Here is a 25,959-nt window from a genome sequence, read left to right as displayed (position 1 = left end):
GAGAGCAACGAAATGAGGTGCTCTTCCACAAACAAAATGAGGAGCTCTTCCACAAACAGGCTTCCTCCTTGGGAGGTGGTGGGCTCTCCTTCCTTGGAGGTTTTGAAACAGAGGCTACATGGCCATCTGACAGCAATGAAGATCCTGTGAATTTAGGGGGAGGTGTTTGTGAGTTTCCTGCATTGTGCAGGGGGTTGGACTAGATGACCCTAGAGGTCCTTTCCAACTCTATGATTCTATGAAAATATATACAAACACCTAAAAACAAAAAATTTAAATCTAAATTTAGGACTGCTTTCATTAAATGCAGTCCTAAATGTATGCCGGCCGCTCTAGGAGTTACAAGTGATCTCCAGGGAACAGAGATGAGTTCACCTGGACAAAATGGTTGCTTTGGAGGGTGGACTTTATGGCATTATATCCCATTGAAGTCTCTCCCCTCCCCAAACCTCACCCTCCTCGGGCTCCAGGAATTTCTCCTCTGAGAGTTGGCAACCCTAAGGGCACCGGAAAGCCGACGCCCAATCTGCCAGTTTCTGAGCTTACAGGTGAACAGGATTTTTAAAATAATACTTCCAAGAAACCCCTGGGACATTATAGGTGTGGGGAGTGGGGACTCTTCTCTAAAGAACACTCAGTGCCCACCATGAGAATTCTCAGCATTTATTGGCACAAGTCACAACTGGTGTGAAATTTATACATATTTATAACTGCCCCGTGGCACAGAGTGGTAAAGCTGCAGTACTTCAGTCTGAGCTTTCTGCTCACCACCTGAGTTTGATCCTGGCGGAAGCTGGGTTCAGGTCACCAGCTCGAGGTTGACTCAGCCTTCCATCCTTCCGAGGTCGGCCAAATGAGGACCCAGCTTGCTGGGGGGGAAGCGTAGATGACTGGGGAAGGCAGTGGCAAACCACCCCGTAAAAAAGTCTGCCGTGAAAACGTCGTGATGCGACGTCACCCCAGAGTTGGAAACGACTGGTGCTTGCACAGGGGACTACCTTGACCTTTTTTATAGCTGAAATACACCCCTCAAGAATAATAGTCTTCCCTTTGCTGCTTTTTGATCGAAAAGTTACAGTGTGTTTCTGTTCATTGGATGGGGAGGGGGGGAAGAGGAGAATTCTGGGAGGCTGAGGCTTTGGATTGGGGTTTGTAGGTTAGGTGTGTTGTCGTCCTGATTGGGGATATGCAGGGCTTTTTTTTGAGCAAGAATGCACAGGAATGCAGTTCTGGCTGGCTTGCCATCAGAGGGAGCGGCCTAATATGTAACTGGGCTCTTGCTGGGCTTTTTTCTACATAAAACCCCTCTGTAAAATAATGGTGATGTCAAGGGGCATGGCTTAATATGCAAATGAGTTCCTGCTGGGCTTTTTCTACAAAAAAAGCCCTGGGGATATGTATGAAGAAACACCTGTCGCCCGGTTATACCTTGCACTTAGAAAAGTGGAACAGGAAATGCCAGAGAGAGTGTAGAAACCTGGAACCTTTCCACATACACAGAACAACAACTCCTCTCTCCTGGCTCTGAACAGGTTAAGGCTCGGTCATCTCTCCTCCCCCCTCCCCTGAAAGTCCTTGGCTTATCGCGAAACCTCCACGCACAGAGGAATTCGGAGCGAGGCAAGAGGGTCCCTGGAAAATCAGGGAGAGAAGCGGCGGGGGGGTGAGGAAAGAATCAATCCGTCGACTCTTTCCTTTACCCTAACTGCGTTGCTGCTTTGTCCTTCTCTCTCTACCCCCCCAAAATGTTGGAGCAAGTCCAGTCTTTTCTGCGCCACATCCAGGATTTCAAGCGTAAATACCAACCTCCCAACACTTTTACTTTGTTGCTTATTTTGGGGGGGAGGCTTCTGCATTCCAGAAAGCAGGGGAGCACAGGTGTAATGATGTCTAACTCTCCCTCTAGAGTAGGGTGGGTGTGTTGCTCTCTACTTACAACAAGTTGGAACTGAGCTGTTGGAGTGGGTATGAGGTGTGTGGTTTTTAAGGGGGGGGGAGCTAAGTATATGAGTTTGTTTGGGGGTGGGTTGCTGGCTGGAGTGTTTGTGTATTTGGATTGAGAAGGAGTTCATGAGCTGGGATGTCAGCCTCTGGGTGGGACCTGTGTCTGAGTAGGGGCTATGGCTCAGTGGAAGAGCCCCTGCTTTGTGTGCAGAAGGTCCCAGGTTCAACCCCCGGCATCGCTGGTCAAAGGATCAGGCAGCAGGTGATATGAAAGACTGCCTAAAACCCTGGAGAGTCAGTTTGAGTAGACAATACTGACCATGATGCACCCAGAGTCTGAATCAGTATCAGATAGCTTCGTGTGTGGAATTATAGCTCATTTCCAGACTACAGGGATCTGTTCCCATGGAGAAAATGTATGCTTTGGAGGGTGGACTCTACGGCAGGGGTGGCCAAACTCTGGCTCAGGAGCCACATGTGGCTCTTTCACACATATTGTGTGACTCAAAAAGCTCCCACCACCCTGTTGATCAGTTTGGAGGAGGCATATCACTTATCCAAGCCAAGGCAGCCAGTGGCTTGGAAAATGCATTTAAAGTTGCTTTCTTTCCTCCTCCCTCTGCCTTATCTATTTTCTTTCCTTCCTTTTCTCAAATATCTGACACTCATGTCTTGCAGCTCTCAAATATCTGACGCTCATGTCTTGCAGCTCTCAAATATCTGACACTCATGTCTTGCAGCTCTCAAATATCTGACCCTCATGTCTTGCAGCTTTCAAATATCTGACGCTCATGTCTTGCAGCTCTCAAATATCTGAAGCTCATGTCTTGCAGCTCTCAAATATCTGACACTCATGTCTTGCAGCTCTCAAATATCTGACGCTCATATCTTGCAGCTCTCAAATATCTGACGCTCATGTCTTGCAGCTCTCAAATATCTGACCCTCATGTCTTGCAGCTCTCAAATATCTGACCCTCATGTCTGGCAGCTTTCAAATATCTGACCCTCATGTCTTGCAGCTCTCAAATATCTGACCCTCATGTCTTGCAGCTCTCAAATATCTGACACTCATGTCTTGCAGCTCTCAAACATCTGACGCTCATGTCTTGCAGCTCTCAAATATCTGACCCTCATGTCTTGCAGCTCTCAAACATCTGACGCTCATGTCTTGCAGCTCTCAAATATCTGACCCTCATGTCTTGCAGCTCTCAAATATCTGACCCTCATGTCTTGCAGCTTTCAAATATCTGACCCTCATGTCTTGCAGCTCTCAAACATCTGACGCTCATGTCTTGCAGCTCTCAAATATCTGACATTTATTCTATGTGGCTCCAACGTTAAGCAAGCTTGGCCAACCCTGCTTTATGGCATTGTACCCTGCTGCAGTCCCTGTCCTCCCCAGGCTTCATCCCCAAATCTCCAGGAGTCTCCCAGACTGGATCTGGCACTCCCATCCTCTGCCAGTAGCCAGGAGGGACCAGGCATCCCTATTTGTGAGTGACATCTGTCAGTACCAAGACTCAGAAGTTGCTACCTCAGCATTGCCTATAGAACAGGGGTGGTCCAGCCATTCCCTAGACTTCTGCTGGTTTGAGAAGCTGGGGCTTTGAGGGTGTGTGCGTGTGTGTTGTGGAATGTGTGAGGGTGTTGCAGTATTGTGCGCTATGGGGCGTGAGTGTTGGAATGAGGGTGTTGTGCAGCCCCACATGCCAAAGGGGGAAAGTTTATGCAGAACTTCGAGGAGCATGAAAATTGTTTTCTTGAAAGAGTGTTCCATTTGTGGGGCTTGGTTTTGCATTCCCCATGCCTAAACATTAACTTTTAAAAATCTCATCAGCAAGAACATGGGTTGGTTCAAATAGGGGGTCCTTTCCATTTCCCATTAACAGCATGGTGAGCAGCACAATTGGAATGAAATATTGGGCTGTATCAACAAAAGTCTAGTGTCCAGATCACGTGAAGTGATGGTATCGCTTTACTCTGCTCTGGTAAGACCTCACCTGGAATATTGTGTTCAGTTTTGGGCACCACATTTTAAGAAGGACATAGGCAAGCTGGAACGGGTCCAGAGGAGGGCGACGAAGATGGTGAGGGGTCTGGAGACCAAGTCTTATGAAGAAAGGTTGAAGGAGCTGGGAATGTTTAGCCTGGAGAGGAGGCGGTGAGAGGTGACATGATCACCATCTTCAAATACTTGAAGGGCTGTCATCTAGAGGATGATGTGGAATTGTTTTCTGTGACCCCAGAAGGTAGGACCAGAACCAATGAGTTAAAATTGAATCAAAAGAGTTTCCAGCTCAAGATTAGGAAGAACTTCCTGACTGTTAAAGCGATTCCTCAGTGGAACAGGCTTCCTCCTTGGGAGGTGGTGGGCTCTCCTTCCTTGGAGGTTTTTAAACAGAGGCTAGATGGCCATCTGACGGCAATGAAGATCCTGTGGATTTAGGGGGAGGTATTGATGAGTTTCCTGCATTGTGCAGTGGGTTGGACTAGATGACCCCGGAGGTCCTTTCTAACTCTCTGATTCTATGAAAGAGGCATTGTTAGCCACTGTTGTCATCTGTGCTAAAGCCGTGAAGGTGAGACAGTAGCCCCTAAGATCCTGTCGTTAGCTCTAGAGAATCTCATTGCTGTTGGGAAACTGCAAAAAAGCCCCTGACTGCCATGAACAGGAGTGGAAAGTTGACTGGGTGTGTGAATTGCAAGTGCAAGCGCATCTGCTTTGTGAGATTTGTCAGTGCTGATTTGGAGGAGGGGGGCGCATTCCCCTTCTATGGCCCAGCTGAATTCCTGTGCTCAGATATGGCAGGTAAATACTGACTTGGAGAAATCTGCAAAACTTCCAGGGCTCCTATATTATACAAGAAGGAGGAGGAGCATTTTGTGTTTGGCACGTTTCCCTTTAGGGTGCAGTTCTGGTTAGCGTTGCTCAAGAGAAGCTCTGGGGTTTTCATAGATGCACAGGGCTGGGTCAAGAGTTTCAGCATAGCTGATGTATTCTTCCAGATTAGGTTTCCAGGTAAACACTGTAGCTCCTCCTGAGCAATTTACTCAAGACAAATGCATTGTGTTTAGCATACATATGGAAGTACTGTGTCTCGCAGTTGCACCTGTCGCAGAAGTTACAGTACCTCTTCATGCGCAACAGGCCCAGCCCACAGATTCTCATGTGCAGCAGTAAGCTGAATAGGTGCACGCTAGGGTTGCCAAGTCCAATTCAAGAAATATCTGGGTACTTTGGGGGTGGAGCCAGGAGCAAGAGTGTGACAAGCATAAATGAACTCCAGAGGGAGTTCTGGCCATCACATTTAAAGGGACCGCACACCTTCTCAATGCCTTCCCTCCATTAGAAATAATGAAGGATAGAGGCACTTTCTTTGAGGGCTCATAGAATTGGACCCCCTGGTCCAATCTTTTTGAAACTTGAGGGATATTTTGTGGAGAGGCACTGGATGCTATGCTTCAAATTTGGTGCCTCTACCTCAAAAAACAGCCCCCCCCAGAGCCCCAGATACCGACAAATCAATTCTCCATTATTTCCTGTGGGAATAAGTCTCCATAGGGAATAATAGAGTTCCCAACAGACATTTCCCTCCCCTCCCCCTGCTTTCTGATGACCCTGAAGCGGGGGGAGGGTTTCCAACCCGGGCGATCCCCTGCCCCCACCGCGGGATTGGCAACCCTAGAGCACACACATGTGTGGATATGTGCGCACACACACATCATGCTTGCCAGATCGTCAGATCTGATGGCACTGATCACCTGTTAGGGTGAAGGGAGGAGAGGCTTCTGGATTCGGCCCTTCCTCCCCACACACACAGTTAAGCAGGTAACCAGCACAAAGATGACTACGCTTGCCATATGTAAAGGGATTTCATGTGGACCCAGTTTCCCAAAAGCTAGTCCAGGCATATAGCCGAAGTCAAGGGTGTCAAACTCATTTGTAACGAGGGCTGGATGTCATTTGTGACGAGGAACTGTAGCACATGACAAACACGCAGTAGCATTGGTGCGCACAGTTATATTTTTAATTTTTTTGCACAAGAACTGGAACAGACACAACGTCACAGGTCTTCCCCCCTGGTCTTGTCAGGGATGCTGAAGAGCAGAAGGTGCAAATGACAAATTATTCTTGTGAGCAGGGCCAGCCCTCAGGGTCAGGCCTCAGAGGCGCCAAACTGGGCACCCCCCATGTGACTTGCAGCTTTCCCCACTCCTGCGCTGGCTTCCCCGCTCTCCTGCTGCCTCCCCTGCCTCCATCTCTCCCTCAGTGTGCAAGTGGTGGGGCATGGCGCCGTGGGATGGTGCCTTGAAAGGGGGTAGCGGGGGGGGGGGGGCAGCAGGCAACAGGCCTGCCTAGGGCCAGCCCTGCTGGTGGGGGTGCATCTGAGTCTCCTTGCAGGGTGACATTGTGGAGTGACCGCTGCAGGAGAGGCTTCCTTTGCCATAGCTGGGGAGGGGGGGGTTGCAAGGTCCTTTTCTGTGGATTTTGATAGCGTGTTTTAACTGAACAAAGTGGGGAAACTGATCGTGCTTTAAATCAGGGATGTCAAACATCCTTTTGGTGGCCGAATCAGGCCCCCGAGCAACTGGCTGTCGTCTGCTTCCTTCTCCCTCTCTCTTGCTTCCTTCTGCATCTCAGCTTGCTTTGCAAGGCTTGCTCAATGGCACAGGAGCTACAGAGCAAAACCTTTATTTCCTCCATTGGCTGAGACTCCTCCCTTGGGGAGGAAGGGGGGGAGGCAGAGCTAGTTTTTCCAGGCTCTCTCAATCGCACAGCAGAGCTACTGAGCCAAGCCTCTCTCCCTTCTATTGGCTGAGGCTCCCCACCCCCCTGGGGAAGGAAGGAAAGAGCCAGAGCTTCCTTTGCCCAGTTCCCTGGATCCCATGGGAGAGATACAAAGAAAGCAGCTTTAAGAACAATGAGTGCTAATGTTTTAAGTTTTTTTAAAAAAATTAATTGTTTTTGTCTGTGTCATTTATAAAGTTTATATCTCTGCTACCTAATCTTAAACAGGCACATACATGGCTTGGCCCAACCTGACATGGCCCAGCCCAACAAGGTCTCATTTATGTCAGATCCAGCTCATAACAAATGAGTTCGACACGCCTGCTTTAAATACTTTTGAATGAAGCTGGGGAAAACGCTTCAAGAAGCGCACATGACTACAGATGTGTTTCCCCCTCCCCTCCAGTGGAGCTTGCCGAGGGACACATTTCCCGCTGGATTGTGCCCCATGTTTGTATAGAAAGAAGTGGAGCCATTTGGACTTTGCACCAAACCGGCTATCGAGAGCTGGAATTCGGTATCCTGTTCCCAGGAGGTTAGCAGGCCCAGAGCAACACAAACCCCTAGGCAGGCCCGGGCTTAAAGGCCGCAATCAGATGGTGCACTGTGTGGTCATTAGTCGGCTTGCAAGCCCACAAAAAGCAGCCTTACTGTTCGACACACGAGCCTGGGTTCTGGGGGGTTGGTAAGGGGCCCAGCTTCCCAACGCTCAGCTAAGCCCTCCTTCCTCCCCCTGCCAGAGCACTGCTCCTCCTCACAGGAAATCTCACGGGATTTAAAGGGGCAGCGCTTTGGCTTGAAGCTGTATCTTGCGGTGCCAGAAGAATTAAAACTGTTGAGATCTCGTCTTCAATCTCCTCTTCTCCAGACTGAGCATCCCCAAGTCCCTCAGCCTTTCCTCACAGGGCTTCTGGGTCTCCAGGTCCCTGATCATCCTCCTCGCTCTCCTCTGCACTTGCTTCATTCTGTCCACATCCTTTTTGAAAGGCTAATGCCAGTTTGGTGTAGTGGTTAAGTGCAAGGACTCTTATATGGGAGAAGCAGGTTTGAATCCCCACTCCTCCACTTGCACCTGCTGGAATGGCCTTGTGTCAGCCATAGCTCTTGTAGGAGCTGTCCTTGAAAGGGCAGCTGCTGTGAGAGCCCTCTCAGCCCCACCCACCTCACAGGGTGTCTGTTGTGGGGGAGGAAGATATAGGAGATTGTAAGCTGCTCTGAGTCTCTGATTCAGAGAGGAGGGTGGGGTATAAATCTGCAGTCGTCTTCTTCTTGGGATGTATCAACAGAGGCATAACATTCAAATCACCAGATGTCATAGTCCTATTCAGTAGGGTTGCCAAGTCCCCTGTGTCCTCCGGCAGGGAACTATGCATGTGCGATGCAATGACATCACTTGTAAGTGATGTCATCACACCAGCGATGCCACACACTGGCTGCTCTAGGAGTTTCTGGGAAACCTCGATGGTTTTCCTGGATGCTCTAGCAATTTGGGAGGAAAACTTTATTGTACCAAATTGCTAGAGCGTCCAGGAAAACCATAGAGTTTTCTCAGAAGCTCCTAGAGTGGCAGGCACACAATGTCGCCGGCACGATGATGTCACTTGCGAGTGACGTCATCTCGCCAGGGACATCAGGAGGGGATCCCCCCGCTGGCCCACTGCAGGCTGGCGGGTTAGGGACCTTCAAAGCTGGAGAACCCCTGCTTCACCCGGGAGGTTGGCAGCCCTACCATTCAGTGTTGCCTCTTCTGGGAGAGCTCTCTCAGCCCCACCTTCCACAAAGGGTGTCTTTTGGGGCAGGGGGAGATAAAGGGGATTGTGACCGCTCTGGGACTCTGAGATTCAAAGTATAGGGCAGGATATAAATCCAATATCTTTCTTTGACAAGGAACACCAAAATGGAGTAAAGTCAAAATCAAGTTGTAGATCTACTTTTCTGCTTGGCCCGAGAACTTGAGTCGGGAGTAGACGGAACATCCCCTTCCCTCCCTCTCCCCATCTGCTGACCCACCTGCTCTTTCTCTCCCCTCCCAGCCAGCTCCTTGTTGCCCCATCAGGAGGAGGGCCCCTCGCATCAAGAGGACGGGGGACTTCTCACGCGGTTGTCCCATGGGGACGTCGGGGGCATCTTCCGCCAAGCAGGCAGCCGGGTACGCATGAGAGTCCGGAGTCGCAAGGATGCTGGTAAGCCAATATGGGGTGCGAGAGGGCGGGGAAGAGGCAGGGAGGGTGGGGGGGCAAACGAGCCAAGAGAATGGGCATGAGGAAGAAGAAGACCGCAGATTTATACCCCGCCCTTCTCTCTGAATCAGAGTCTCAGAGTGGCTCACAATCTCCTTTATCTCCTCCCGCCACAACAGACACCCTGTGAGGTGGGTGGAGCTGTGAGAGCTCTCCCAGCAGCTGCCCTTTCAAGGATAGCTCTGTGACAGCTATGGCTGACCCAAGGCCATTCCAGCAGGTGCTAGTGGAGGAGAGGGGAATCAAACCTGGTTCTCCCAGATAAGAGTCCACACACTTAACCACTACACCAAACTGGCAGATGGGACGAACCACTGGCACATGGTAAAGATGGGCAGTCCTGGGGCATAAGGGAAGAGAGCAGGCAGTGGGGGGAGAGGCTAAAGCAGGGGTGGCCAAACCTGCTTAACATAAGAGCCACACAGACTAAACATCAGATGCCTGAGAACTGCAAGACATTATATCTAAGGACAGTCAGGAAGGAAGGCAGGCAGGCATTCTCCAAGCCGCTGGCTGGCTTGGCTCGGATAAGTGATTTAAAGAGACAAATGCCTTCCCAAAAATGGCCAACAGAGCAGTGGGGATTTCAAGACCTGCACAAGAAGAAGAAGATATTGGATTTATATCCCGCCCTCCACTCCGAAGAGTCTCAGAGCGGCTCACAATCTCCTTTCCCTTCCTCCCCCACAACAGACACCCTGTGGCGGGTGGGGCTGGAGAGGGCTCTCACAGCAGCTGCCCTTTCAAGGACAACCTCTGCCAGAGCTATGGCTGACCCAAGGCCATTCCAGCAGGTGCAAGTGGAGGAGTGGGGAATCAAACCCGGTTCTCCCAGATAAGAGTCCGCACACTTAACCACTACACCAAAATGGCTCCCCGATATGTGCAAAAGAGTCACATGTGGCTCCCAAGTTGCAGCTTGACCACCCCTGGTCTAATGCAACAGGAAGAAAGCTTAACCGTATGTAGGACCAGTTTATTTTATATAAAAGAACATTTAATACAACAGAATGTAACCCTGACCGGTATGAATCCAAATGCGTAAACATTTGGTTTCTTTTGGTAAACATCTACAGTGGAGAATGATATAATTCCAATTAATCCTTTATATTAAAAATGCTATTTTTAAAAGATGGAACTGTTACGTTTGGTATTTTGGTTGTTCTATTGTTTTATTATATTTTTTTATATATATTGTGATAGTACATGGGAGAATGATTTGTATTTCTGTATGTCAGAAGATAGTTAATAAAAAATTAAATTAAAAAAAAGGAAGGAAAGCTGTCTTCCTCATGCCGATTTCTCCCTTAATTCAATTCCAGGAGTTTCCAGCGATTTGAACACCGCCGATATAGACGTGGGTGAAAGTCCTCGGAGCCCTACCTACCGCCCGTGTCATACCCAGGAACCAAAGGTGAAGGAATGAGTGGTTTGGGGACCACCGTGGCTTTTTCTGTAGCAGGAACTCCTTTGCATATTAGGCCACACCTCCCTGACGTAGCCAATCCTCCTGCAGCTTACAGGACTCTTCTTACAGGGCCTACTGTGAGCTCTTGGAGGATTGGCTACATCAGGGGTGTGTGGCCTAATAAGCAAAGGAGTTCCTGCTACTAGAAAAGCCCTGGGGACCGCAGCAAGGTCGAAGGGAGGATGGGCAACCACTTGGTGGAATCTTGCTGCTGCAGTGCATGCCCTGGGAACATCTGGAGTAGATTACTGCAGGGCTGCTCTTAAAGACTGTCCAGAAACTACATTCGGTACAGAATGCCATAGCCAGCATGCTGACTGGAGTGGGTCGTAGGAACCCTAGCGTTTAAGAACATAAAAGAAGCCATGTTGGATCAGTCCAATGGCCCATCCAGTCCAACACTCTGTGTCACACAGCGGCCAAAACCCCCCCCCAAGTGCCCTCAGGAGGTCCATCAGTGGGGCCAGGACACCAGAAGCCCTCCCACTGTGCCCCCCCGCCAAGCACCAAGAATACAGAGCAACACTGCCCCATACATAGGAACATAACAGAAGCCATGTTGGATCAGGCCAATGGCCCATCCAGTCCAACACTCTGTGTCACACAGTGGCCAAAAAAACCCAGATGCCATCAGGAGGTCCATCAGTGGGGCTAGGACACTAGAAGCCCTCCCACTGTGCCCCCCAAGCATCTGTGGCTAATAGCCACTGATGGACCTCTGCTCCATATGCTTATCCAATCCCCCTCTTGAAGCTGTCTATGCTTATAGCCACCACCACCTCCTGTGGCAGTGAATTCCATGTGTTAATCACCCTTTGGGTGAAGAAGGGCTTCCTTTTATCCGTTCTAACCCAACTGCTCAGCAACTTCATTGAATGTCCACGAGTTCTCATATTGTGAGAAGGGGAGAAAAGTACTTCTTTTCTCTACCTTCTCTATCCCATGCATAATCTTGTAAACCTCTATCGAAAATGGTGAGGGGTCTGGAGACCAAGTCCTATGAGGAAAGGTTGAAGGAGGTGGGCATGTTTAGCCTGGAGAGGAGGCGGCTGAGAGGTGATATGATCACCATCTTCAAGTACCTGAAGGGCTGTCATATAGAGGAGGGTGTGGAATTGTTTTCTGTGGCCCCAGAATGTAGGATCAGAACCTAGGGGTTGAAATTAAATCAGAAGAGTTTCCGGCTCAACATTAGGAAGAACTTCCTGACTGTTAGAACGGTTCCTCAGTGGAACAGGCTTCCTCGGGAGCTGGTGGGCTCTCCTTCCTTGGAGGTTTTGAAACAGAGGTTAGATGGCCATCTGACAGCGATGAAGATCCTGTGAATTTAGGGGGAGGTGTTTGTGAGTTTCCTGCATTGTGCAAGAGGTTGGACTAGATGACCCTGGAGGTCTCTTCCAACTCTATGATTCTTGAAGGCTCAAATATTTTGGCCACCCAATGAGAAGGGAGCACACACTGGAGAAGACCCTGATGCTGGGAAAGACAGAAGGCAAAAGAAGAAGGGGACGGCAAAAGATGAGATGGCTGGACAGCATTACTGACAGGGCTTTTTTGGTCGAAAACGCCCAGCAGGAACTCGGTTGCATATTAGGCCACACCTGCTGACATCACTTTTTAAAAGACTTTTTTAAAAGAAAAAACCCAGCAGGAACTCATTTGCATATTAGACCACACCCCCTGATACCAAGCTAGCCAGAACTGTGTTCCTGTGCGTTCCTGCTCAGAAAGGAGCCCTGGTAACTGATGTAACTAACATGAATTTGAGTGGACTTTGGAGGATGGTGGAAGACAGGAGGACCTGGCATGACTTGGTCCATGGAGTTGCAAAGAGTCAGACTCAACTGTACAACTGAACAACAACAACATCCTTCATTATTCCAAATGGAGGGAAAGCATTTAAAAGCTGCACTGTCCCTTTCAATGCGATGGCCAGAACTCCCTTTGAAGTTCAATCGTGCTTGTCACAACATTTCTCCTGGCTCCACCCCCAAAGTCCCCAGATATTCCTTGAGTTGGACCTGGCAACCCTAGTCATGCACCTGTGCACTGACATGCATCCAGCATATTGTGTTGTTTGACCCTCACCTGCCCTGGCAAAGGGACAGGGCAAGCATCTCATCTGTCCAATGGGCCTGTGAGGTTTGGTGCCAAAAGAAGCGGGGAAAGGCACTCAGCTTCAATGCATAGGCCTCGTAGAGCATTTAAAAAAGGGCATCAGGAAAGGACAGATCCAGAAGGAAGCTGTCAAGGAAGTTGGGGGGAAGATTTTGCTCCACCCAAGAGCGTGTGAGCACATTCCTTGCATCCTTCGGTTGTGAGATAATAGTAATCAAGTCTGGGTCACAACTGTACACCAGGAAATGTTTTCAGCAGCTGGCCCATGACTGTAGACTTCCCTTTTCCTGGAGACAGCAAACATATTTTCGAAGCCCGGTTGAGGCTTTTAAAAATTGGGCTGGTTTTGAACGTCCAGGGTCGTCAAGCAACCAGCGACGAAATGCACAGGGAAAGAAGCATCTTCATTCCAGTTACAAATGTTAGGTTTGGATTCAGGTAAAGAGGCTTTATCTAAGACGCAGTGCTTTCCACTGTATTAGGCCTTTGACGGTCCAAGTTCTGTTTGTCATATCTGGTTTACAGAGCTTTGACTGGAGGTTTATACCTTTGGAAATTTTGTTGGTCTTAAAGTGCTACTGGACTCAAGTCTTGCTTTTCTGCTGCAGGCCAACCCAGCTACACACCTGAAACCAGGTATTTCATTGGCATCAGTTGCATTCTTAGCTGTTATCACATGATGTACATGCAGGCCTGAAATGGCTTTAGACCAGGGGTGGCCAAACTTGCTTAATGTAAGAGCCACATAGAATAAACGTCAGATGTTTGAGAGCCGGAAGACATGAATGTCGGATGAGGAAGGAAGGAAGGAAGATAGGGAGGGAGGTGAAAAGAAAGCAACTTTAATTATAAATGCATTCTCCAAACTGCTGGCTGTACCGCTGAGAACAAGATGCTGGGAGCTAACGAGTGGATGGATGCCACCATTGTGCCTGGCTATTGTGGCCTCCAGAGCCCTCTGGCTGCCCATAGATGGTGTCAAACAGCAGGGGACCAGGAAGGGCCTTCTACTGGCTGTCAACACTCTGGTAAGGGTCTGTCTGGGGGGGGCCCAGAGCACCTACCCAACCTCTCGTCTATCTTCCTAACAAAACACCTATCTGTGACCAAAGAGACGTGAGGACCCAGGTGGTATTAGGGCTGCTAAGTTCCCGGGCCAGGCAGGGATTCCCCCGTCCTGGAGGTTCCCAACCCACTGGCTGCTCTAGGAGCTTCCTGGAAAACTCTGTGGTTTTCCATGACACTCTAGTAATTTGGAAGGGAAAATTCCATGGTGCCTATTGTACCATAGAGTTTCCCCTCCCAAGAGCATTTGGGAAAACCAAAGAGTTTTCCCAGAAGCTTTTAGAGCAGCCGGCGCACAATGTCGCCAGCGCGATGATGTAGCTCGTGAGTGATGTCATTGCGCCATATGCGTATGAAACCAGTCTCCCGCTGGAGGCTGCGGGGGACTTGGTAATCCTAGGCGATATAACAATAACAGATTTATTGTAAGTGCTCAGAAGGATTTTTTGTTATTAGTGCAACAGTGAAAGGTAGAAACAGTAAAGGTGATGCAAAGAAATAACAGCCCAGACACGATTAACTCAATGTTATCCTCTAATGCTGACAAACTCCCCACCCCTTGGGTGTGGGATTCCTCCTGCCGCACCCTCTCTCCATCCCGGTCTTCAGAGAGCCCTTCCTTCTCTAGCCAGGCCTATTTATTCTGTCTTCCCAGGTCCCACCCCCTCTGGGCAAATTTCCCCTCCAAAACTGCTATCCACCCAATCAGAGGGACAGAAGGGATCCTGGGAAATGTAGGCCCCTGTAGCTACTCTAACACAGGCTTCCCTGGAGCCTGTAGGCCTCACTAGGCCTAGGCTCGTGACAGACAGGGACATAATACCAGATGGACCTTAGTTGGATCCAGCAAGACAGTTTTCGCACCCTGAATTATTCAAACCCCCTTGACTTTCTTTGCAGGAGACAGGCCAGTACTCCGTGGAGCTGGTACGAGGACCCAAAGGCTTTGGCTTTAGCCTGCGAGGTGGCAGTGAATATAACATGGACATCTATGTCTTGGCCCTCATGGAAGGTGGCCCAGCCCAGCAATGTGGCAAGATTCAGGTACACAGTATTCTCAGGAGCTGATGGGACAGTTCCTTGCATTGTATTGCTGAAACCAAATATCAGAAGCCTTCTTTTTCTCTGAGCTCTGCTTCATTGATGGAGGGACTGTGGCCGAATGATGCAGGTGCAAGCAGAAGCTTCCTGGTTCAATCTTTGGCAGGTCCAGGTAGGGTTGCCAAGTCCCCTGCGTTCTGCAGCTGGGGACTTTCACGTGCACGAGAAGCGCGCACGCAATGCAATGACATCACCTGGAAGTGACATCATCGCACCAGTGATGTTGCGTGCAGCTGCTCTAGGCGTTTCTAGGGAAACGCTATGGTTTCCCCAGACACTCTAGCCATTTGGGAGAGGGAAACTCTATGGTTCCTCTTGCACAAGAGTTTTCCCTCCCAAATGGCTAGAGTGTCTGGAAAAACCATAGAGTTTTCCTGGAAATGCTAGAGTGGCCGCTGTGAGACTTTGCGATTATGTCACTTCCAGGTGATGTTATCGCACTAGCGACGTTGGGGGAGGTTCCTTCCACTGGCCCAATGTGGGCCAGCAGGCTGGGAACCTCCTGGGCGGGGATATCCTTGCCCAGACGGGGCTTGGCAACCCTAGGTCCAGGAGGATATATGGAAGACCAGAGGTGGCCAAACTTGCTTAATGTAGGAGCCACATAGAATAAATGTCATACATTTGAGAGCCACAAGACATGAACGTCAGATGTTTGAGAGCCGCAAGACATGAACGTCAGATGTTTGAGAACCCCAAGACATGAACGTCAGATGTTTGAGAGCCACAAGGCATGAACGTCAGATGTTTGAGAGCCACAAGACATGAACATCAGATGTTTGAGAGCCATAAGGCATGAACGTCAGATGTTTGAGAGCCACAAGGCATGAACATCAGGTGTTTGAGAGCCGCAAGACATGAATGTTAGATTTTGAGAGCTGCAAGGAAGGAAGGAAGGAAGGCAAATAGATGTGGGAGAGGTGGATATAAAGCAACTAACTTCAGATGCATTCTCCATGCTGTTGGCTGTTTTGACTTGGAGAAGTGACTTAAGGAGAGAAATGCCTTCTCCAAACCAGCCAATGTGGGGGTGGGGGCTTCAAGAACCATACAATATGTGTGAAAGAGCCACATGTTGCTCCTAAGCTGCAGTTTGGCCACCCCTGTGGAAGACCTTTGCATGAGACCCTGGAGAGCTGCTGCCAGTGTAAGTGGACAAGACTGACCTGGATAAACCAGGGAACTGACTTAACAGCCAGCTTTGCCCAGCCCTGGATAGCCCAGGCAAGCCCAATCTCATCAGATCTTAGAAGCTAAGCAGGGTTGACTCTGGCAAGGACCAGTTCAGTGAAGTGGTTCAGTGTGTGGACCCTTATCTAGGAGAACGGGTTTTGATTCCCCACTCCTCCACTTGCAGCTTCTGGAATAGCCTTGGGTCAGCCATAGCTCTGGCAGAGGTTGTCCTTGAAAGGGCAGCTGCTGTGGTGGGGGGAGAAGATATAGGAGATTGTGAGCCGCTCTGAGACTCTGATACAGAGAGAAGGGCAGGGTATAAATCTGCGGTCTTCCTCCTTGGAATATCAACAGTCAGGAGCGCAGGGGCAGGCTTTATTCAGCCACCGCTTTGAATATCTTCCAGGCCCCCAGTAGGCGCCAGTTGCCATGACTTCCAGGTGCATGCACACTCGCACATGCACACAGAAATACATAAAAGAAAAAGCAACACCCCCCCCCTGAAAAAAAAAAAACAAAGTAAAAGGTGGCTTCATTTGGAAAGGGGCCGTGGCTCAGTGGTGGAGCATCCACTTTGCATGCAGAAGGTCCCAGGTTGAACCCCCAGCATCTTCCATTAAAAGGACTGTGTAGGAGTCAAGAGATTACCTGAGATCATGGAAGATATCGGCAGAGTTGATTCCCCACTCCTCCACTTACAGCTGCTGGAATGGCTTTGGGTGAACCATAACACTTGGAAGAGTTGTCCTTGAAAGGGCAGCTTCTGGAAGAGCTCTCTCAGCCCCACCCACCTCACAGGGTGTCTGTTGTGGACTGTCACCATACTGACCTTGATAAACCCGGTAGTAGTAGTCGTAATAGTAGTAGTAGTTGTTGTTGTTGTTTTAGCCCTGGTAAGGAAAAAGACGGGCTTAAAACTATCTTTCCCCCCCTACCAGGACTAAAAGTAGTTATGGAAGAGACATTTCTGATCAGAGAAATGGGAGAGAGAAGTTCTATCTTCCTTCCCCATCAGTGTAGATCTGATGCACCCTCCTCCCTAAACACACATGCACAATTTGGAGCGGTTCCTCAATGGAACAGGCTTCCTCGGTAGGTGGTGGGCTCTCCTTCCTTGGAGGTTTTTAAACAGAGGCTGGATGGCCATCTGACAGCAATGAAGATCCTGTGAATTTAGGGGGGAGGTGTTTGTGAGTTTCCTGCATTGTGCAGGGGGGTGGACTAGATGACCCTGGGGGTCCCTTCCAACTCTATGATTCTATGGGTGTTTTCGCACTCACGTTTTACTGGCGCCACGACCCTCCTGACGCCGGCGAATCTGCATGGATTTCGCAACAGAAGCGCCGGCGCTCCCAGAAGCGCCGGCGCTTTCCGTCGCTAAGCCAGCGCAAACGTTTTCCTGCATCTTTGCGATTTCCGTTTGCGCTGGCTTAGCGACGGAAGTAGCCGGTGCTTCTGGGAGCGCTGGCGCTTCTGGTGCGAAATCCATGCAGATTCGCCGGCGTCAGGAGGGTCGTGGCGCCAGTAAAACGTGAGTGCGAAAACGGCCTATGAATTTACATCAGAAGATCCGAACTCAGGCCCTCACTCAGTACCCTGTGCCGCTTGGCCCTCCCTCTGAAACTCTCTGACGATCCTAGGTGAGCGACCAGCTGATCGAGATCAACGGGGAGCCCACTGCCGGCATGACGCACGCACAAGCGGTGGAGCATATCCGCAGTGGGGGCAGCCGGATGCGCCTGGTGCTGAAGCAGGGCAACGGCTTCATTCCCAATTATGGTATGTCTGCGTCCGATCTCTTTTCCTCTCTTCTGCACAGCAGAGCTAGTAAGTCTCCGACGTTCTGTGCTGCTCATGCCAGCCATGAAAAATTAATTTCCTGCAAAGGTGGGACAGCCCCTAGAGTGAATCCTTTGTGGCTCTGGGAGGAAACGATTCGGCACTACACACCTTCTCTTCTCATCCCCCCGCTCAAAACTACAAGCAACTTTTCTCCCATCTGCTAAGGGAGAGGAGGCGGCCCCTGCTTCATCTCTCTGTCTCAAGAGATGAAGCCTGACCCATCGTGATAAATCTCTTCAACAAAATTCTTGCCAAAAGACACCTTTCCCCCTCTCCTCCCTTTGGAGGGTCTCTGCAGAGAGGCAGGTTCTGGGGCTCGAATATTCACCCCTCTCTCCTCTTCTCTTTTCTTTCCTGCCCCTGTCGTCCTTCGTCCGTCTGACCTCCCCTCCCCCATATGCTACCCCAACCCACCCATGGTTCTGTCTGACCGCCCCCTCCCTGCCTAATCTGTGCCAACCTTGCCTTCTCCTGTCTGATCTGTGACGGCTTCATCCTTCCCCTCACCTGATTTGTGCTGGCCTTGTAACTTCCCAATCGCCTCCCCCTCCCCCCAAAGTCTCCATCTGTCTCCGCCCCACAGGGCAGCCGCTGGCCAGTCTGGCTCTCTGCGTGACCAACTCCCCCCGGGGGGAGCCCTGCTTCTGCCTCGTGGGACGGGTCGAGAATAAATGGTGGGTGCCCAGTCCCCCCCCCTCCAAACGGACCAGTGGAATCACCCAGGCCCTAAGTATCCTGTAGCGTTCCATGGAGCCATTGTTCAAAACCCTCTGCAGGGGGTAGGGGGAGCTCTTGTTCTCTAGGGCGGCGGTCCCCAACCTTTTGGCACCAGGAACTGGTTTTGTGGAAGACAATTTTTCCACAGACCGGGGTGGGTGGTGGGGTTGATGGTTTTGGGACGATACAATTGTTCACTTTATTTCTATTGGTTTGGTGCGGTAGTTAAGTGTGCTGACTCTTATATAGGAAAACCGGGTTTGATTTCCCACTCCTCCACTTGCAGCTGTTAGAATGGCCTTGGGTCAGCCATAGCTCTGGCAGAGGTTGTCCTTGAAAGGGCAGCTGCTGTGAGAGTCCTCTCAGCCCAACCCACCTCACAGGGTGTCTGTTGTGGGGGAGGAAGATAAAGGAGATTGTAGGCAGCTCTGCGACCCTGTCCTTGAAAAGGCAGCTTCTGGGAGAGCTCTCTCAGCCCCACCCACCTCACAGGGTGTTTGTTGGGCGTGGGGGGGGGAAGGTAAAAGGAGATTGTGAGCTGCTCTGAAATCCAATTTCTTCTTCTTGGAGAGCCAGTTTGGAGTCGTGGTTAAGTGCGCAGACTCTTATCTGGGAGAACCGGGTTTGATTCCCCACTCCTCCACTTGCAGCTGCTGGAATAGCCTTGGGTCAGCCATAGCTCTGGCAGAGGTTGTCCTTGAAAGGGCAGCTGCTGTGAGAGTCCTCTCAGCCCCACCCACCTCACAGGGTGTCTGTTATGGGAGAGGAAGATAAAGGAGATTGTGAGCCACTCTGAGACTCTGAAATTTGGAATGGAGGGCAGGATATAAATCCTATGTCTTATTATTACTACATTGTAATATATAATGAAATAATTATACAACTCACAGCCCGGTTGCTAACAGGCCACGGACCGGTACCGGTCTATGGCCTGGGGGTTGGGAACCCCTGCTCTAGGGGAGTGCCGGAGCCACACCCTCGCTCCTCAATGATCACACACCCTCACTCCCTTCCCCCAGTTTAATACTCTCCCTCAGTCGCTCTTCCATATCTTCTCGCCATCGTCTCAGTGAACCTTCTCCAGTAGTATAATATTGTGGGTTCGACGCAAGGAGACGAGGTTGCCGTGATCGTAGCTCTCTTTATTCAGGACAGCATAGTAACGGCTGAACTCTTAAGACTGAAGAACTGGTCCCACGGGGCCAACTATATACAGTCCAAGGTTCCCGCACTAGAACACCATTGGGTCATTTGAACCAGCAGGGGGCCTGCAATTGGACCAGGGCAGCAGGGATTTGGATCCTACTGCCCGTTGTTCCTATGTCCCCCAAGCTCAGTCCATGCAGCTCCAATGAGCCAGGAAGGAACACTGGTAAACATATTGCATGAGTCCACATACACAACATGTGGTCAAGGCCGTGTGAATGCCACAATTCCGCAGAGGTGCAGGAAAGCAACAGAACTAGGTTTTGACTGCAACGTCTTGAGGATCTCAGGGGGAAGGCAGGCAGAACAGCCTGACAGCGGTGGGAGAAGTAAGGAAGCCCCTTCCCCACTACATCCAAGCATTTCACTGGCTGGCACCAATTGGCGGGTGCTTGTGACGTCATAACCCACCCCATCCCTTATCTCCATGGCAGTTTTGTACTTCCTTTAATTTTTTTTTTCAGTGCAACAGATTGTGCCCTTTTTGTTGTTTTTAAACATGACAGTCCTCGGCTGGGCTTTTTTTGTAGCAGAAACTCCTTTGTGTATTGGGCCACACTCCCTAGAGAGCCAGTTTGGTGTAGTGGTCAAGTGTGCGGACTCTTATATGGGAGAACCGGGTTTGATTCCCCACTCCTCCACTTGCATCTGCTGGAATGGCCTTGGGTCAGCCATAGCTATCACAGGAGTTGTCCTTGAAGGGCAGCTTCTGTCAGAGCTCTCTCAGCCCCACCTACCTCACAGGGTTTGATTCCCCACTCCTCCACTTGCAGCTGCTGGAATGGCCTTGGGTCAGCCACAGCTATCACAGGAGTTGTCCTTGAAGGGCAGCTTCTGTCAGAGCTCTCTCAGCCCCACCTACCTCACAGGGTTTGATTCCCCACTCCTCCACTTGCAGCTGCTGGAATGGCCTTGGGTCAGCCATAGCTCTGGCAGAGGTTGTTATTGAAAGGGCAGCTGCTGTGAGAACTCTCTCCAGCTCCACCCACCTCCCAGGGTGTCTGTTGTGGGGGAGGAAGGTAAAGGAGATTGTGAGCCGCTCTGGGACTCTGAGATTCAGAGTGGAGGGCGGGAGATAAATCCAATATCCTCTTCTTCCCTGATGTAGCCAATCCTCCAAGAGTTTACAGTAGGCCCTGTAAGAAGAACCCTGTAAGCTCTAGGAGGATTGGCTACATCAGGAGGGTGTGGCCTAATATGCAAAGGAGTTCCTGCTACAAAAAAAGCCCTGGTCCTTGTACAGGAGGTCGGGTCAGCTTCCACCAATTTGCCCCTCCCTCTGCATCCCCCAGCCTTCCATCCTTCCGAAGTTGTTAAATGAGTACCCAGCTTGCTGGGGGGTGGGAAGCGTAGATGACTGGGGAAGGCAATGGCAAATCACCCCGTAAAAAGTCTGCCATGAAAACGTTGTGAAAGCAACGTCACCCCAGAGTCAGAAACGACTGGTGCTTGCACAGGGGACCTTTCCTTTTTCCTGCAACCCCACTGGGCTGTTAGCCAATTTTAGACCCCCACTGGAAGACTGCTCTGACCTGGATAGCCCATTCATTCTCACCAGATCTTGGAAGCTGAGCAGTCTCAGAGCTGCTCAGTCCTTGGAGGGGAGGCCACCAAGGAAGCCCAGGGTTCCGGTGCAGAGGCAGGCAATGGCAAGCCACCTCTGAACGTCTCTTGCCTTGAAAACCGTCTGGGGCTGCCATAAATTGGCAGGGACTTCATGACAAAAAAATACATATATCTATATCAGCAAATCCCAGCTAGTTTTTGTGATTCGCTGGAAATATCTCAGTCCCACATTCCTGGTCTCAAGTGATCTGGGTGTGGAAATTCCAGTGCCCTGAAGCAGAATAAAAAAAGTTGTGTATGCATAGTTACATCATATGTATCTCCCACAGAGTCCAGCGTTTCTGCATGCAGAATGGTGATGATCAACCCTCCCTTTTGTGCATGTGGCCCTCCATTCCTCCTGTCACTACCTTCAGCTGCCTCCCTCATTCCCCATGCCTCACTGCTTTATTCAGGGCTTCACTTCCCCACATGTGCAGAAATGTCATGGATTGCAATACTAGATTCCACCACCACCAGGCCCCACCCCACATACTCCCTTGCAGGCCTTCTAAGAATTCTCTCTGCCTTCTAAGAATTCAGCCAGGGCTTTTTTTTTTTTTAGAAAAAGCCCAGCAGGAACTCATTTGCATATTAGGCCACACCCCTGACGTCACCATTGTTTTATGCAGGGCTTTTTTGTAGAAAACGCCCAACAGGAACTCATTTGCATATTAAACCACACCCCTGACAACAAGTCAAACGGAAGTGTGTCCCTGTGCGTTCCTGCTCCAAGAAAGCCCTGAATTCAGCTATAATAATGGGTCTAAATTAAGGCGAGGCATTGGATCCCTTCCATGGTAGAAATGCCTTGCAGTAGTTTCTAGGAACATGATCCACTCTGGGGATCAAAGGGGTACTGATGGTTTTTTTTGTAGAAAAAGCCCAGCGGGGACTCATTTGCATATTAGGCCACACCCCCTGACAGCACCATTGTTTCACACAGGGCTTTTTTTGTAGAAGAGGCCCAGCAGGAACTTATTTGCATGTTAGGCTACACCCCTGACGCCAAGTCAGCAGGAACTGCATTCCAGTGCACTCCTGCTCCCAAAAACCCCCTGGATATGGAACTAGGGTTGCCAAGTCCTCTTCATCCCCCAGCGGGGGACATTTGCGTGTGCAACGCACGGGCGCGCGACAAAATGACATCACCTGGAAGTGACGTCATCAAAGTGGTGGCGCCTGTGCAGGGCCGCTCTAGGCATTTCCGGGGAAACGATGGTTTTCCTGGACGCTCTAGCTATTTGGGAGGTTAAAACTCTATGGTACCTATTGTACCATAGAGTTTTCCCTCCCAAATGGCTAGAGCGTCCGGGAAAACCATAGAGTTTTCCTGGAAACACCTAAAGCAGCCCTGCACGGGCACCGCCATTTTGATGACATCACTTTTGGGTAACGTCATTGCTCCAGCGACGCAGAGGGAGGTTCCCCTCTGCCAGCCCACAGTGGGCCGGCGGATTGAGAACCTCCCAGGCGGAAGATTCCCCGCCTGGACCGGGGACTTGGCAGCTCTATATGGAACTGAAGCCCAGAATGCTGCACATTCCCCTACAGAATCACAGGCAGGGAATCATTGGGAAATTCTGAGTGTGTGTGGGGAGGAGATTCCCTGGCATATATAACCTCCAGAGGTAGGGGTGCAAACTAGCACATGTTTTATTGGCCATAATAATAAGCCGGCCTGTAGCCACTGGAGGGGGGGGGAGCTGGTTCCAGGCCGGGCCTGCTAACTCCCAGGGGGCCCTCCAGGGTGCAGCCATTGTTTTTGTCACGAAGCAGGAAGAGCGGAGCAGGGCACAATGCACTGCAGCAGCAAAAGCAGCAGGTGGAGAGGAGGGGGAGGCAGGGCAGGCCGCGTGGGATGGGCTGAGGAGAGGGGGGTGGATGGAGCTGCTGGCTCCAAAGATGGGAGAGAGGGAGCCCCCCTGCTTGCACGCGAGGTGCAGTCCCTTCTTGACTCCAACTTAGCCACTTCCGTCGCCTTTTGCCCCCTCCCCAAAAAACGTCTGAGAAGTGGCAAGCCCTGCAGTGGATGGGAAAGGATCCCCCTCCCCACACACTTTTTAAGAAGCCCCTGACTTTTAAAATCCTGGCTGAGGTCCTGATAATAAAGGCGTGGGTTGGATGCAGCCGAAAAGTTATCAGAAACTGCTGGCAGAACGGATGTTTCCTTGCCTTCCCCCCCCCCCCCCCAGCAGCCTGACGCTTTCACTGAAAGTCATCTTGGGGGCACCAGGGGAACCTTGCAAAGGAAATGCACAAGGCTACAGGGCGCTGCAGCAGCCGGGGAGGAGAATTGCTTTCTGATGCTCGTTGATGCAAGCCGCACTCAGAAGATGGAAACGGAAACCCTCTTATCTGATCCGTCCCGCCTTGCCGCTGCGGCATCTGCCTCTTGTGGTGCATTTTGTTTCAGAGGCTCTTCCGACTGCCCGAGAGGACTTTCAGAACAAACGGCAGGCTGCTCGAGGCAGGGGAGGGTGGGGAAAACGCATCAACTTTTTCTGCAGCATTCTTCCCAGCTCCAAACCCACATTCTACCAGCACCAAGCTACGAGAAGCTAGCAGCTTCTGCCAAGCTCCATCCCCTGACCCATGTGATTCCATCTTGGCCCCACCCAGGCCTCAGATTCAGCAGGAGCTCAGAGGAGCACAGCTCCTGAATCTTTCTGAGGGTTCCCCCTCTTCCTCCCCACCTACCTTGTCCACTGAATAGTAGGTGCAGCTGCACAACAATCCCTGGATTAGGAGAGCAGGCAGCCAGCCAGCCAGCCAGCCACCAGGGGCTTTGCCACACCCCCAGCAACACTCACTAACCTCTTGGGGAGCCCATGCCACCCTTTCTCCACTTCTTATGTGATTTTGGGTGGTGGGTGGCTTGCTCGCCTTTTGACTGCGGGGGGTGGGGGTGGCCCAGAAGAGCCCCAGGTGAGCAAGGCCTGCTTGGGCTGGCTGGATCTCTAGCCAGCCGAAGCAGGCTTCGCTTGCCCTGGGCTCTCCTTTCTTGCATTGGGTTGCTTTTGGCTGGGGGGGTATGTGCTAATGAGTTATGCTAATGAGCTTCACCACTATTTTTCTACAAAATGACCCCTGACCCCACCCATGACCTTCTGGATTCTTCCGGGTCCCACCCTTGACCTGCCCAATTCTGCCTGCCCTAGCTTGACGCTTCCGGTCTTCCCTAGACTGTCAGCATTTTAAAATAAAATCTAGCTACCCTTTGTGAAGCACTACGCAGTGTGGGCTAGGGTTGCCAAGCATCTATTGTACCATAGAGTTTTCCCTCCCAAATTGCTAGAGCGCCCGGGAAAATCATAGAATTTCCCTGGAAACGCCTAGATCGGCCAGTGGGTTGGGAACCTCCCAGGTGGGAGAACCCCTGCCCGGACCAGGGGCTTGGCAGCCCTGGGCGGGACTTCCTTACAAACTGCAGACACAACGACTCTGCCCTGATCTAAGGATTGCTTCCGGGACTAACGCCTCTTGTTCTACCCACCCCTCTTTTTCCTAGACCGCGAGTACAGCCAGAGTCCCACCAAGCTACAACTGGCGCCGGAGGCAGAGGACAAAGGCAGGCAGCGGCGCCGGAGACCAAACCCACTCGGGCCCCCGCAGTGTCAGGGACCGAACGTCTGCGATGGGGGCAGCCAGGAAGCATCGCCCGGTAACAGGCAGCAGCTTCCCAAAACCCGGCAGCAGCACCACGGCTCCACCAAGACACAGGGGGACGAAGACAAAGAAGAGGGGGAGGGGGGCTGGAGGCACCGAGAGCAAGGGAAGACAGCGGCGGAGGGCAGCAGAGACAGCTGCAAGCTCCTCTCCCCCAGGCCGAGCCGGAAGCTACGCTCAGACCTGGTCCCCGGGCCCTGGCTTGTCCCCAGCAAGGAACGCCTCTCTCGGGCTCTGTGGGGCGTCTGCATGGGGCAGGGGGAGGAGGAGGAGCAGAAGGGCGACACGGGGAGGGGAAAGGGCATGGAGGTGAAGAGGCGGAGCTAGAGCCCCCCCTCCTTGGCATGGTGCAGAACTACTCAGTGCCTGGGGCAATGGCATGCCCCGCCCCTGCCAATCTGGACTATGCAATAGGATCTTCCTCTTTTTTTGGTGTGCGTTCCCTTTTCTCCATTCATACTATGCAACCAGAAGCCTTTCTTTGTTTTGCTCTCTGCTCCCATCCCTCTTCCACACTATGCAATGGGTCTTGACACCACCTTCTGCCCCCCACCCCAAACATCTGTCTTCTCGTTGCCACCCTCCCTGGGACTGTGCAATGGAATCTTCCGTCCTGCTGCTGCTACCTGCAGGAACTCATTTGCATATTAGACCACACCTCCGACATCACCACTGTTTCACACAGGGCTTTTTTGTAGAAGCCCAGCAGGAACTCATTTGCATATTAGGCCACACACCCCAGCATAGCAATTATTTCGTGGGGCTTTTCAAGGAGCCCAGCAGGAACTCATTTGCATATTAGGCCACACCCCCTGACACAACCATTGTTTCGCGCAGCTTTTTGTAGAAGCCCACCAGGAACTCATTTGCATATTAAACCACACGCCCCGGCATCACCATTGTTTCACAGGGCTTTGTTGTAGGAAAAAGCCCAGCAGGAACTCGTTTGCATATTAGGCCACACCCCTGACATCATTGTTTCACACAGGGCTTTATTGGTAGAAAAGGCCCAGGAGGAACTT

At 51.1% G+C, this 25,959-nt stretch overlaps 1 protein-coding gene across 3 annotated transcripts in view; it reads left to right on the top strand.

The window, feature by feature from the left end:
* MAGIX (MAGI family member, X-linked) overlaps positions 1 to 25,547 on the top strand; it is a 47,794-nt gene extending 22,247 nt beyond the window's left edge. Inside the window, exons 6-11 of one of the 3 annotated variants that reach the window (XM_060253102.1) lie at positions 8,767 to 8,916; positions 10,296 to 10,387; positions 14,525 to 14,668; positions 17,539 to 17,677; positions 18,300 to 18,414; positions 24,780 to 24,911. In XM_060253102.1, the coding sequence (XP_060109085.1) occupies positions 8,767 to 8,916; positions 10,296 to 10,387; positions 14,525 to 14,668; positions 17,539 to 17,677; positions 18,300 to 18,414; position 24,780 (641 nt within the window). In that variant the 3' untranslated portion in view covers positions 24,781 to 24,911. Of the gene's footprint in view, positions 1 to 8,766; positions 8,917 to 10,295; positions 10,388 to 14,524; positions 14,669 to 17,538; positions 17,678 to 18,299; positions 18,415 to 24,779 lie in introns of all 3 variants that reach the window. The other 2 variants (XM_060253100.1, XM_060253101.1) reach the window with 2 other exon arrangements.
* The last annotated feature ends 412 nt before the right edge of the window (positions 25,548 to 25,959 follow it).

The sequence above is a fragment of the Heteronotia binoei genome, chromosome 13 (assembly GCF_032191835.1).
Source record: "Heteronotia binoei isolate CCM8104 ecotype False Entrance Well chromosome 13, APGP_CSIRO_Hbin_v1, whole genome shotgun sequence".
NCBI lineage: Eukaryota > Metazoa > Chordata > Lepidosauria > Squamata > Gekkonidae > Heteronotia > Heteronotia binoei.
Note: the sequence above shows the minus strand (reverse complement) of the source record. Positions and strands in the feature narration are given on the sequence as shown.